This window comes from Phyllostomus hastatus, unplaced genomic scaffold (assembly GCF_019186645.2).
Source record: "Phyllostomus hastatus isolate PE091 unplaced genomic scaffold, TTU_PhHast_1.1 phas_scaffold_501, whole genome shotgun sequence".
NCBI lineage: Eukaryota > Metazoa > Chordata > Mammalia > Chiroptera > Phyllostomidae > Phyllostomus > Phyllostomus hastatus.
The window spans coordinates 22479209-22493479 of record NW_025334033.1 but is presented as its reverse complement, the minus strand read 5'-3'; the positions used below and the strand labels follow the sequence as shown (position 1 = coordinate 22493479).

The 14271-nt window shown below is 43.4% G+C and overlaps 1 protein-coding gene across 2 annotated transcripts in view; it reads right to left on the bottom strand.

Annotated features, from left to right (window-relative positions):
- Positions 1-14271, bottom strand: part of LOC123807973 (myocardial zonula adherens protein) — an 88997-nt gene that overhangs the window by 54918 nt on the left and 19808 nt on the right. For both annotated transcript variants that reach the window (XM_045822106.1, XM_045822105.1), the window contains exons 3-6: positions 11979-12134; positions 8208-8300; positions 4115-4228; positions 904-1056 (exon numbers count right to left, since the gene is read on the bottom strand). In XM_045822106.1, the coding sequence (XP_045678062.1) occupies positions 904-1056; positions 4115-4228; positions 8208-8300; positions 11979-12134 (516 nt within the window). The remainder of the gene's footprint in view (positions 1-903; positions 1057-4114; positions 4229-8207; positions 8301-11978; positions 12135-14271) is intronic.

The window sequence follows — 14271 nt, the reverse complement described above, 5'->3', positions numbered from 1 at the left end:
TGATGGAACAACCCAGGGGCAGCAGCCATCACAGAGACTAGCACTGCAGTGGGGCAGCCCCTCCTCCCCATCTGAGGCAGCCCACAGGGAGGGAACCACACATCCCAGTCGGTTACCTTAGTTACATTCTTAATAGCTCCACCATTCACTCCCAAATCTATTCTAGTTTGAGCCATAAGCTATCTGGATACTCTACCCACAAGGCCCTCTCTTTCAGGGTAGCCTAAGGCTGAGTTGATTACAATTTGAAAACCACAGATTTAACTAAAGATGAATTCATTCAGGAAACAAACTGTTGAGTACCTTCTGTTTGATCTTCATGGGCTCCTGCCTTGGGGTAGAAAATCTGCCACTGTTTCAGTTGGGGGGGGGGGGGGCATCAGAAGCCCCGCAGGGGAAGCAGCAGTGCTCCAACCAGGTGAACAACCAGGTGGGCAAGAGGGACACTGCCTGGAGTCCTTGGTCACCCATCAGTGTTCTTTGTGTGTGCCCTTCAGCTCTTTATTGTCAAGCCACACAGACAGGACCAGGGCCTTAGAGAAATTCTGAACTGTGAAGATGCTGAAGTCCCAGGCCTGGGGGCGTCCCAGTGGTTCTCAGTGCTTACCAGCAATGCCAAGGTGCCTGTCTCAGCAGCCCTTGAGTCCTAGGGCCAAGACAGGAGTGCCCAGTGGGGCGTTTTATGGGGCACCCCCAATCTAGACTGACAGTTGTGAACACAGAAACCTCCAAGGTGCCTTCAAGCCAAGCCCTGCAGGGTTGGCCACAAAAGGGTGAGAAATTCAACAAAGAGAACAGAGAAAAGGAAACAGCAGAAGGGAAGATGGGAGCAGAGAGGAGAAGAAAAAGGAGAGAGGTTGGTAGGAAATGCCCCCCCCCCCCGCACCCCACCCCGGACTTGACCTTCATTTTCAGCAGCTGGTTCTCCATTTGTGCTGCCTCCAACTGCCTCTGCTTTTCCCGCAGCTTGTCCATGGACGCTTCATACGTCTGCTGCAAATTTCTGACTTGATCCTTAATGCTGCTATTTTCCAAAGTAACATCCACAAGCGTTTTCTAATGGGGTGTAAATGAAAACAATAGCAGATCTCGTGGCGCAAGAAAACATGACCAGAGTCACACACGCACTGGGGCATCTTTGTCATCAACCACCTGAGGAAGAGATCAGGCCACCAGAGACGTAAACCTGGGATCCTGCTGTTTGAAGGGCTGAGGGCCCCACGGTGGTCAAGAGGTCTGCCACTCTGTAGGTAGGTGGATGGGTGGGGAACCTCCCCCTGAGCACCTCCCAGCCACTGCTTAGGATGAATGGAAATGGAGTAACATGGAGGCTTCCAAGGAAAAGGGTTCAAAATACATCGTTTCACATGGAAAAAAACTGGGTTGAAAACTAGTAAGTATAGAACAAACTCATTTAAAACAATGTATAAGCACTTGTTCAAATGTGTTTATAGAGAGAAAATTTTAAAAGACTAGGAAGAAATTCACCAAAATCCAAATAATGGTTTTCCCTATGGGATAGGATTATAGATGACATTTATTTTCCTTTTTGGATTTTCTTTATTTTCCAAATTCACACAGTGAAATCAGAAGACAAAATACATGTTTTGTAGCATAGAGGTGTTTTTCCTTCTGTGCTTCCAGACTGCTTGCAAGGACAGAGACCACGTGGCTGAGGCTGCTGTAAAGCCTGCGACCGCTTCCCTTCCTCCCTCGGGCAGGGAAGGGTGGGGGTGAAGGAGCACCGGGAACAGAGCTCAGTGACTCAGACAAGTGCCTGACAAGTGTCAAAAGCCTGTTGATTATAGTCCCGGCCACCCACTGGAGCAAGAAATGTTCAAATGAGTAGTGTTGCTACTTATGCTTCCCATTCTACTTAGTTAACTCTCCTTACAAAGAAATAGCTTCCTTCCCAGAATTCCTACACTGGACACTGGGTTCTGGGCACCTTCTACTACCTCCCCGCCACCATCCGCAATATTAAATCAGGAGATTTGGAAACTCTGGTGTCAGACACTTTTTAACACCTTTGTCCCCTTTGTAGAGGATCGGTGTCTAAGGCTCCCTCCCCCAAATCCTTAGCCTCTACTTTGGATAAAAAGCCTCACTCCTAAACATACTTGAATCAGAGAAAGAACTTTCAAAGATAATAAATATGGAAGCCATTTAGAAGCATGGAATCACTGTACAATGAAGCCGCAAGAGGCTACAGAAACCATGTGGCCCATCCACCCCTTTCCAGACCCCACTGGCTTTCCTGATACTTTTCTTGCACTCATAAACCTACCTCTGGCCCAAGAGACCACAGTTCTAGTCCTGGCTCTGCCACCAGCTAGACACCTGTTAAAGTCATTTCCCTTGTCTGGCCTCAGTCTGTGTATCCTTAAAATAAGGGGGTTGGAGATCCCCCTTTCCAGCTCTGATGTGCTATGAAATCAAACCCGGGTCTGGTCTCGCTGTACATAATGATGAAAATGGGGTAGGACAGGCAATGGAAGACGTTGGGGCCTTGCAGAAATAAGCCAACTATCTTCAGACTCCATTGAGTTTCCTGGCTGTGAGATGGTACCATTGTTTTCTGCCTTTTTTTCTGCTTTTTTTTCTTCTTATTCCCCTACCTCCACTTCCTCCAATTCTTCTCCTTCTCCTTATTTTTAACAATGATTCTTAATCTTTTCCCTTAGAAGATTCCTCTGTCTGCCTGGGACTAAGGGGCTGGACCATAACTAGGAATCAGTCAAGGTGCCTGGGTAATGGTGAAGCCTGTCCTGACAGCTGACCTCTGAAGTAAATGCCTGGAGTGTCAGTAGCATCGCAAACCAGAAGTACCATGGGTTAAGAAAACCCGGAAACTTAGCACAGACACCACCCAGGGTGAGCTCAGGTGAGGTGCAGCATTTCCTAGTTGGCCAGGAGTGAGAAGAAGTCCAAGAGGAAGGAAAGGGAGCCTTGGCCAGACCCCTGACGGCAGGAGTCAGGGAAAATGAAGGCCACTGAATAAAGGTAGGGCTTGGCCTGCAGCCAGGGCACAACTGGCGGGCACCATGGAGCGCCAGGAAAAGGGTGGGACGCAGAGGCCCCACCAGAAATGGGCCTCCCAGACAAACCCAAACAAGGGGCCCACCCAGGCCCGCTGCGGGACAGCGGCCTAGCTTTGTTTGTGGCCCTGCTGCCCCAACAGTTGTTATTAGAGAAGACTAACTCCTGGGAGAAGTGGATAACCCGAACATGAACATTTGTTTGCTTATCTGATAAACTATTTATATAGAACCTGAGAGGATATGAAATAGCTTATGGAACTTTTAAGAGAAGGGTAAAAAAGATAAGAGCCAAATAAAGTTGGAGGCAGGGCAGAAACTATTGTTTGCATATTTGGAAACTAAAGCCAAGGGACACTGTTTCAGGTGAATATACGCTTTGTTTTGGTCATTTTCAAGTTAATTTGCATGTCAAGATGGGGAGGGCTCAGTTGGAAGAATAGCAGTGGGCAGCATCTGAGGGGTAAATTCCCAGCAAATCAAATTAATCAAGACAGCAAGCCCCTTGCAGGTGGTGAACAACGCACATTTGCACAAATGGAAGATCCTGGAGCTTTCTGCTTTCCTGTCTGGTACTACAAGAGAATCCTTAAAATGCACATGATTTCTTTTACTGTAAAATAATTTCTAAATTTGGAGAAAGTGCTTGACCTGCCATGAATAAACACAGATTGCCTTTGGTCAGTCTGTCTTTTCTGTGATTGGGTGGAACTTCCCAGAAAGCAGGGCTGCAGAGGGTGGGAGCTGATGTGCTGTTTTAGACACTGGCACTTCAGACTACTTGGGTAGCTAGTGGAGCAAGTGACATCTCCATCACAGAACTCAGGGCCCAAGCCCCCATTTTACGAAGGGCAAAAGAAATGCAACATGAAGGTTTAGAGCATCAGCTTGGAAGCGCTTCCCTCAACGCCTTCCTGGCATGGCCTTCACTGCAGCCACACTTAAAGGATCCCGAGTCATGAGCTGCAGATGTTCTGTTGTGACTTGCGTTTCACAAAGGCACGGGGTCCACTCTAGGCTCAGCTTGCTGGCACTATGACAGAGGGCACCCCATCTCACAGTGAGCAGAGGAATACCTGCAGGTCAATGGAGTCTGACGCCAAAGCCGAGTTCATGGCATTAAAGCTGTCCAGGGCCGATGACTGTGTTTGGATGTGACTCTCCAGATAGTCCTTCTGTGCCTGTGAAACCTGGACAGATGGAAGAGACAGTTACACAAAGCCAATCCATACGCACCTACAACAATCTTTGTTTAGGCTGGAACTGTCTCCTGATAGAAGAAACCACATCCACGTCAATCATATTTCATGTACGGCTTTAAATTTAAACAGTCAACATCTGCATGACCCACAGATCAGAAAGACAAGAATACTTTTCCCTTGGATAGTGTTTACACATCCACCTACTCGGCCTCGGCCCTCACAACACCACTGTGCAGCAGCCAGACGCTGCCCTTTACAGGTAAGAAAGAGAATCAGAGGATTTAAAGGATTTGTACACAGAGCTAAGAAGTGGCACAGCTGGAAGCAAACCCAGTTGTAATATCTCCTTGTGCCCTCCTGTTCTTTCTACACGCCACAGAAAGAATACACCTTGGGTTCAGCCAATTCTCAAGAGTCATTTTATGGCTGCTGCTGTTGTTGTGCCGTTTTTTGGGGGTGTGTGCATTTGACATGTTTGAGAGAGATCATCAGAGGCCAGTCTTGAGCTAGACCTTAAAGGAGGGCCACATGTACAGAAGTAGGAAGGCAGCAGAGCTGGGGGAAGAGTGCTGGGAAGGCTTAGGGGTAGACCCCTGTGGGGGCCACAGAAAACAGCCAGGCCCCAAACAGAAGGAGATGCACCCTGGGTATGGGAGACAGAGTTGGAACAGCAGTCCAGGACCTGGTGCAGGTGGCGTGTGTTTGTTCAAGGGCGTGTGCATAGAGCAGTAATTTAGCAATAAGTCTGACTGCAGTATGTGGTGAGGCCAGGAGGAGGAGGAGGCTGTAGGCAGGGAGACAAGATCCTGTGATAGTTCTAGCATGAAGAAACAAGGGTGTGCGAAGACTTGTTTACGAATCTCTTGCAAATTCAATCCTTTGACATTAATTAAAGTTGTTAGTGTCTGTCAGTGAATAGCAGAGTGAATTTCCGTAAGTAGGTGAGAATTTCACAAATCTCTTCCTACATGCCAGGGAGAATGAGCTTGGTGGAGATGTTTATAAACACTTGCTTCTATAATCGAGGCAATAGGTCTTATTTAAGCAGATACTCTCACGGCAAGCCTTGATGTAACTCTAATGCATGGCTGTTGGAACTGTACTTCTGACCTGCAATTATTAACCCTTATGAAGAGTATGTCATGTATCCATGGACTCTTTTTCTTCAAGATTATTAATCACAAATATTTTTTAAAGATTTTATTTATTTTATTTTTAGAGAGGGAAGGGAGGGAGAAAGAGAGAGAGAAACATCAATGTGCAGTTGCTGGGGGCCGTGGCCTACAACCCAGGCATGTGCCCTGACTGGGAATCGAACCTGCGACACTTTGGTTCGCAGCCCACACTCAATCCACTGAGCTACACCAGCCAGGGCATAATCACAAATATTTTTTAAATTTTTTTTCTCACAACCATTAGTTTGGTTAAACCAGAGGAAGGTTGTCTTTTTAAAAAATATTTGCATAGGTAGTACAATCACATAGTTTAAGCATTTTAAAAGGTATAAACTAAAATAAATCTCCCTGAACCACCTGCTCAGTTACTGCCTTCCTCACTCAGCTCCTCAGTTAAGAACCGCTGTTTAGCCCTCACCAGGTAGCTCAGTTAGTTAGAGCATCATCCTGATACACCAAGGTAATTTGTTCGATCACTGGTCAGGGCACATACAAGAATCAACCAATGAATGCATAAATAAGTGAAACAACAAATTGATGTTTCTCTCTCTCTTGTTCTCTTGCTCTCTCTTCTCCTTCCTGTTTCTCTATAAAATCATTTTTAAAGTAATCTGTTAATTACTTTTTTCATTATCCTTTTAACAACTTTTTGTGAACCCACAAAACAATATAGATACATTTATTTTCCCTCCTGTTTTATATAAGCGGTAGCACATTATATTTTCTTGCATCTTGCCTTTTCATCATCCATTCTATAATCTTCACACTTTCCATCCCTTCTTTTGAAGAGCTTACTCTTTTTATTCTTTTTTATTATTTTTCCACAACTCTTTTTTACAATTCTAGTGTAGAGAGAGATCATTTCTTTTACTTTCTCCTTCTTAATGGACGCTTAGGTTTCCAATGATTTTACTACTGCAGACAATGCTGTAATAACTAAGTTCATACATATGTCATTTCACATATGTGAGAGTTTATCTATAGAATAAATTCTTAGAAACAGAATTGCTGAGTCAGTGGGTATAGGCATCTATAATTTTGGTGAACAGTGACAAATTGCTGTGCGTAAGAGAAATCCAAAACTACCAGACGGCCACCACCCCACCCCACCCCCCCACTCCACACCCGCCGCCCAGCAAGCTGCCTGGTCCTCCACAGCACTGCTAATATGGTGCCTTGTCCCCTCTTGCAGTTTTCCTAATCTACGAGAGAAAAATTACATCTCAGGATGTTTTTCATCTGAATTTCTCGTGGAGAGTAAGGGAGACCATCTACTCATGCAGCTAAGAGCTCTTCATCTTTCCTTTACTGTCAATTACCAGTAACAAATATTTTGCCAATTTTTATGAATTATAGGCTTTTTTTTCTTTTTTCATAGGTGCTCTTTAAATACTCAGAAAATTGGCCTATTATTTACATGAGGGGCAAATAATTTTTCCCAGTGTGTCATTTGACTTGAACTGTAGTGTTTCTGACAGCACAAGTTTTTCATTTTAGTGTGGTCACAGTTATCAACCTTTTCTTTTTTGGTTTTGGTACTGCACGTCATAATTTTAAAAAAAGGTTTTCTCTACCACAAGAATACAAAAGAATTCACACATATTTTCTTCTGGCACTTGCAGCACTTGTAAGTTTCATTTTTTAGCATTTGTCCATTTGGAATTTGTTAATATATAACTGTGCCCCAACAGCAAACTCTGACTGGTCCATTTTTCTCCCTGTATATGAGATGCTACACTTGTTACACACTGGGGTACATTTCTGGATTTTTTAAACTGATGTCTACTTAAATTTTTAAAATCTATTTAAATTGATTCATATGCCAATACGACTCTATTTTGATCTCCAAGGCATTTTCACTTTCTTGTAATAGTTAAAGGGCTAATTTCTCTCATTGTTTTTCCCCCCAGAATTTCCCCTACTTTTCATATTTATTTTGTGTATACTTTGAAATCACCTAGTCCAGTTGTAGAAAAAGAGCATAAAATAAAAACCTGTTGGTATTTTGGGGTTGTGTAAAATCTGGATCCTAGCCTGACAGTATTGACATCTTATGATCCTAGCTGAGTCTTCCTCTGTAAGCACATGGTATGTCTTCCCACTCGCTGCGGTTTACTCCTAGATACTCGGGAGGTTTCTGTGGTTGTTGTTGCTGTGATTTCTTCTAATTCATAGGATTTTATAGAGTGAAGCCTCTTTGTATGTATCTATATATTAATTATATAGATTACTATATATAATTAATCTATATACAATATAGATTATTGTATATAGGGTATTGTAATTACCCTATATTTAGGGTAATTATAGGGTATTGCAATTACCCTATAATTAATATATAGATACATACACCCTGCTACTTTACAGAACTATTTTATTGTTTATAGTAGTTTTTTTTTCATTGGATCACTTGGGCTTTGGGGGTAATTATAAATAGTGATAGTTTTATATCTACCTGTCCAGTTTTTATACCTCTAAATTTTTTTCTCTTCTTTAATTCCATTGGCTATCACCTCAGACACAATGTTAAATGACAATGGTGACAGATGGCTTCCTTGTCTTGTTCCTGATTTTGGAGGGAATGCTTGGATATAAGGAAGAGTATTCTTGCTACAAAAAATCCTTTAAATAATAAACTTTATTCTGTAATAAAACTCCCTCAGTTCATTTAAAATATGATTTCATTCATAAATAGCATTGTAAACTCAAATATCTGCAGACACCAGCCATGGGGAGGGCGTTCTAAGCACCACCATCCCTCATATTCCCATGTCACTAAGCTATTGACTTACCGACAGTTCCTGGGTGATCTGTCGGATTTTCCGTCTCATTTCGTCGTAGTCTCCATACATTCGCTTCCTTACTTTTTCCAGAGTGGCTCTCACCTGCAGCCCACACAGATTACCACTAGTTAGATAACAAGCTATAACATTTTCATGCGAGATTGCCAAATCTTTTAAGAAACCCTAATATAAAAAGGGCTCCAAAAAACCAAAATCTTAAGAATAGACAGTTTGGGAAATTAAGGAATAAGATCACTCCTGACACCTAATTAGAAACCAAGGGAATTATATTTGTAATAATAATAAATATTAGTATTATGTAACTATAGCTATTAATAAATATTAATTATCCAAATAATAAACTCTGAAGAAAAAATGCTTTGTTGAAATTCACCCATCACCTTCAAACCACAATTCAGGCAAAGTTTACCCCTTTTCCTATCACAAATTTGTTACAAGTAGAAAAATTTTAACAAGTTGACTACAAACACAACATGGGTAAGAGGACCAAAAAACAAAAGCAACCTCTAATTTTCCCTATTTCTGCTCTGACTGCCAAGAAGCAATCCAATGTCTGGAATGTAATGCAGAGAAGTATGAGCCCTGGAGAGCCCATAATTTGGAAGTCAGTTCCTCAAAAATGACTGATAATAATACACGAGGCACTAAATATAACAGCAGTCAAGGTGATCTCCAAAACACACGTTCACAAAACACTGTTTGAGATTCTCTGCAGTGGCACTTACAAACAGTCCCCGTCTCCTCCCTTCTTCTGATGCCCCTAGGATGGACAAGGAGCTCAGGAATCTTCAGACAGAACAGGAAGGAAGTCTCACCCTGACCACCGTGGCTCAGTTGGTTGGGCATTGCCCCGCAAAGCAAAAGGTCGCCTGGTTAATTCCTGGTCAGGGCACATGTCTGGGTTGCAGGCTCGGTCCCTGGTCAGGGAGTGTGCCACCAAATCAATATTTCTCTTTCACACTGATGCTTCTCTCCCTCTCTTTCTCCCTCCCTTCCCCACTCTCTAAAAATAAATAAACGAGATCTTTAATTTAAAAAAAGAAAAGGAACAGGGAGTCTCTGAAATTTCTACTACAGGAAGGGCAAAGGCAGCCATTTGGTTAGAATGACCAGAGGCATTTAGGGGACAGCATGGGGGACTTAATCTTGAAGCTGCATTTGCAGAATTAGCACATTTTAAAATTAGACTGTATGTTTTTTAGGGATGACTGGATACTGCTAGAGATTTGGGGGGTGCAGTTAAGATGCCAAGCCTTCTCCAGATAAATCTAATAATAGCACACTTCAACAAAATAGAGACTCATAAACACAGAGAACAGATTGACGGCTGTCAGAGGGGCGGGGTTTGGGGCTGGGTGAAACTGGTGAAGGAATTAAACAGCATGAACTGGTAGTTCCTGAACAGTCACAGAGCTGTATATTATAGCACAGGGAATATAGCCAATAATATCACGATAGCTATGTATGGGGCCAGGTGGGTACCTGAAGCAGGAGGACCCCTCTGTAAAGTACATGATTTTCTAACCACTTTGCAGTATATCTGAAACTAATACAGGATAATACTAAATGTAATTGAAAAATAAAAAATAATAATTGTTTACTTTCTTGCCATTAACTACAAAAATTTTGGGAAAATGAGGCAAAAATCACTACTTTTCATTGTGGGCAGGCAGAATGCCTTTTATCGTGGCCCTGAGCTGGTTGGCATGCTGCTCTCCTGGAGGGGGGGGGGCAGGGTGGCTGTGATCTTGAACTGGTGGCAAATATTCAGGAAGCCAGCTGGGCCAGAATCACTCACAGCAGGAGATGACAAACAATCCCATAAATGCATAGGAATGAGCAGGCCAGGGACGGATTTGAAGCCAGCTGCAAAAGGGGGACCTGGAAACTAATTTTATGTTGCAGAGCACGATGGAGGTTGGCAATTCTGGTCAGAAGCACTCCCATGAGCTGGGCTCCTGTCATCCGGGTTCACAGTCAGCCTAAACCTGCTGTCTTGTCTTGAGCGATTTGCAGCTCTCCTCTCTGCTTGGAAGGTTTACCTCTGAAGCAGTGCCATGTCATCTGGGACATTTAAATGAAGGACTAAGTATTTCCATGAGAAAAATACAGAAAACTAAAAATGGCCAAGCTGCTCCTATATGGGAAAAATAAGAATGAGATACTCTGAAGGTTAAAAATTCCATTTAGGGAGTTGGATGACTGGAGATTTGTAGCAAGTGACTGTCCCACATGCCCTGTTCATTTGTATAAGTGTGTAGCTTTTCTGAACTTTATTTTCTCTGTTAAGCATTTATTATTATTTTTTAATCAAAACAAGATTTTTATTCCTTATGATTATACAAGTATCTAAAACCTTCATGAACCATTAAAGAAGGTACCCAAATTATTTATTATTTTTGATATTCAATAAATTTTTTTTAAAAAAACATGTAAAAGCTGACAACATGACTTTGTGTTTTACCCACAAACCCACCAAATAAAGTGGGGCACGCAAAGCTGGAGGTTCTGATCTTAGGGGTCCCTTCCTGTGTGTGAGTTAGCCCCATGACCTACGCAGGGGAAAACTGAAGACTAACGAGCACAGAGGTTTGGCTGGGCCTATCCGAGAGCAAGGTCCACAGGCACTCCACGGCCCTGCAATGCCCCTGCTGCTCGTGGGCACCTCTAGTCCACGGGTCGGGGTTTGGGGACCATCAGTGTCAGAGCAGCTCATTTCCTAAGTAATCACTCTGGCTTGGTCAGCAGAAGCATTCATAGGTCAATCTACTCAAGACTAAAAAATAAAACAAAGAAGAAATGGACATATATGAAGGATGGATGGACGGATACATAGATAGATAGATAGGAAGAAAGAAACAAAGAAAAAAAACATTTAGAAGGAAAATCTCCAAAATGCTAACAACTGCCCTGGTTGAATGGTGGGATTATGGGTGGGTGATTTTGTTTTCCTCTTATTACATTTTTGAATTTTCCAAATTTTCTAAAAAGAAACATGATTTAGAAAGATTAAAAATGTAATATGAAACACAAAGAAACAGCATTGACTGGCCTGGGTTTAACAATGTATATTGTGGTTGACTTCTCAGCCTCGGTTGCAACCCAACTGACTGGTCTTAACCAGCCACCATCATCCCATTCCCCTCTCCAGTGCTGGATTTGGGATGGGCATGTGCCTCAGCCCCGGCGAAGGAGACATGAGGAGAAGCCTAAGGGAGGGCCTTTGCAAAGTAACCAGAGATGAGTGGCTTCCTTTCTCCCTCTAGACACTGTCATGTTTTCAGACGATATTATGAGCCTGAGCCTAAGGAGGAAAGAACCAAGGGAAACTCAGAGAAACAGGAGTCTGGACATGCCGTGCCCCTAGACTTATCCCCACATGAGACAAATTTTTGTTTCTGAGTTGGCTTTTCTGTTGCCTGTATCCAAATGCATCCCAATTTATAGTTGTCCAAATTCATGCATTAGGAGTGTCCACTATAATAAGCAAAGCCACTTAAGAGCAAAACCACACTAAAGAAGAAAGTCATCGGTTTCCTGAGTAGCCCTATTTAGTGCCACCCAGAAGCTCACTCTGTGCCTCATTGCAGAATTACATTTGAACTCTAAACAAGACCATAAAGATATGTAGAAACATTTCCATCCAAAATGATAATGCTAAGAATTCTTCCAAAATGTCTTTTTGCATTCACATCAAAGCTTCCAGTTCCACCCTCTTATAAGCCAGAAACAAAGAAACAAGATCCTTAAATGACTCACATCTTTGATGTAGTTCATCTCTTCTCTCAGCTGATTGGTGGACCATCCATACACCACCATTTCCTTCTGCTGGTTTTGATCTGACCTTCGCACCACGCCATAGACAACACCCTGGGGAAGTTTCCTGGTTGGCTCCCCATTGCTTGGGCCAGGATGCTGGAAGAGAGCAGAGAAAGAAATAGTAATTCTTTAGGATGAGTGAAAACAACTGTAATAAAGGCCTGCTGTACACGGCTGTGCAGGCTGTGCCCAGCACTGCGGTGCCTGGCGGGCAGCGGGCAGAGGCCAGCAGAAACCCAGTCTCTGCTCACCAAGTGCACCTGGCATGGGCAGAGTCTGCCTTTTCCCTGGAGGACGAGCATCTTTCACTAGTTTCTACTAAGGCTTGTCCACCTACATAGAAGTGCATCTGCAGGGCCCCATCTTCCCAGAGTGGGGAGTATTTTTCTAATTCTCACAAAAGGACCAGATAGACTTGTGGTGTCCCCAACACCAAGAGCAAGTGTCTGAACTCTAACCTTCGTGGTAATGAGGTTTTTCTCCTTGTACCAGTTCCTCTGTATGTCTTCAACCTCCTCACTAAATATGTAGCCTGAAATGCACAAGGTTGAGACACTCAAGGGGAAATGTTGGCTGCCATTTGGCAGCCAAATCATCCTCTGAGGTTAGGACTGACCCTGGGGCCAGCTCTGAGAAAAGGACATGAGGCGAGTACCCAACCTGTGGTGACTACTCATGAAATACTGCTGAAAAACCAGACAGAGGGATGTAACTTCACTGTCAAAGAATCTTCCTGCTCCTTACTTCCTTCAGTTAAAGCTTTGATCAGTTTTGGAGGGCAAATACTCTTGGGAAGAGGTAACATGTCCAAGTCCTAAGACACCCTTCTAGAATGAAGGCTCAAGAAGTAGAAGAAAAAGAAATTAAGACTTGTTGAGCACACACTGTAAGCTAGAAAAATGTTCCTAGCACGTTTAATCCTCACGGCCAGCGTGTGACTTAGCGACTGCCCTCTCTATAACTGAGGAAAGTAAAGTTCAGAGAAGTAACCCGCTAACAACAGTCTCACATCTGGATTCGAGCCCAATTCTGCCTGCACCAAGTACACCTCCCCCCACTGCAGGCTTTGTTACATGTGGGGGGGGGGGGACAGAGTCAGGGCCTCCTCAGGCCTCCACAACCTCAAAAGAAAAGGGTAAGGAAAAAATCAAGACCAGGGACTGAGACTTCATTAACAAACTGGCTGACCCCCAATTTTCCCTGGGGGCTGACCCCAGCACTTTACCAATCACTGTACAGAAGCCTGAATCTGATAATGGCCACTCTGCTTTCCCACTGATGTTTCAGTCACCTTTGCATCAATTCTTCCCAGGCACTGGTAAAATATTTTGGCATACAAAACTGTAAACTGTATTTTAAAATCATTCATTTGTGGAAGAATAATAAATACCTTATGGTCTCATTCATTCAATGTTTAGAAAAGTTTAGAAAAATACATGACAAACCATGAATAGTGATGACCTCAAAGAGAGGGCAGCAGGGTGGGGCAGTGGGCTAGAGGTCGGGATGACTGTCAGGTTTTTCTTTATTCCCTTCCGTAGTACTTGCTTACAATGTGAGCTTTTTTAAACAGTAAGAAAACGGAACATTCATTGCTTCTCACCCTTCTGCACATACTTGGGGAGTTATGGGATATGAGGAGCTGTAACACTCTAAATTTGATTCTGGAAAGTGCTTCCACTTGAGTCTCTCACAGTTGGGTCCCACAGACACTAATGGAACTTTTGAAATCTGTACATCACATTGCGGTGAGTGGTCTGTGGATGAGTCTTGGTGGAGTGAGTGACAAGCCGGGGGTAAATATCCCTGCTTTACGAGGCACGTAATTACAAAGAGGAAAAGCTCTAATGAAACTCCCCCTGTACCAGGAAACAAAAGCATGTTCTTTCAGTCTCGGACTCCACCTGGTTCCTGCAAAACAAGCAAATGACGACATAAAGCTTCAGTGAAATGCGTTTCTGCAAAGCACAGGTTTTCACAGGTGCGTTGGCTGCCAGGAAAATGCGTGGGTGGCCGGACACAGAGGACTCTGCCTCCCTGCACGAGGGGAGATGAGCACCACCAGCCATGGGGGAAATCACAGACACCACCGGGGACCACAGGGTCTGTGAAACGCGGCTCTAAAGATGCAGATCTAAAAGTTATGCACACAGAAAGACAATGAAGATCCATTCAGTAAGAAATAGTAATTGTCATATTCTCATTTTTTGGTTTTAAAAATGTGTGTGCATAG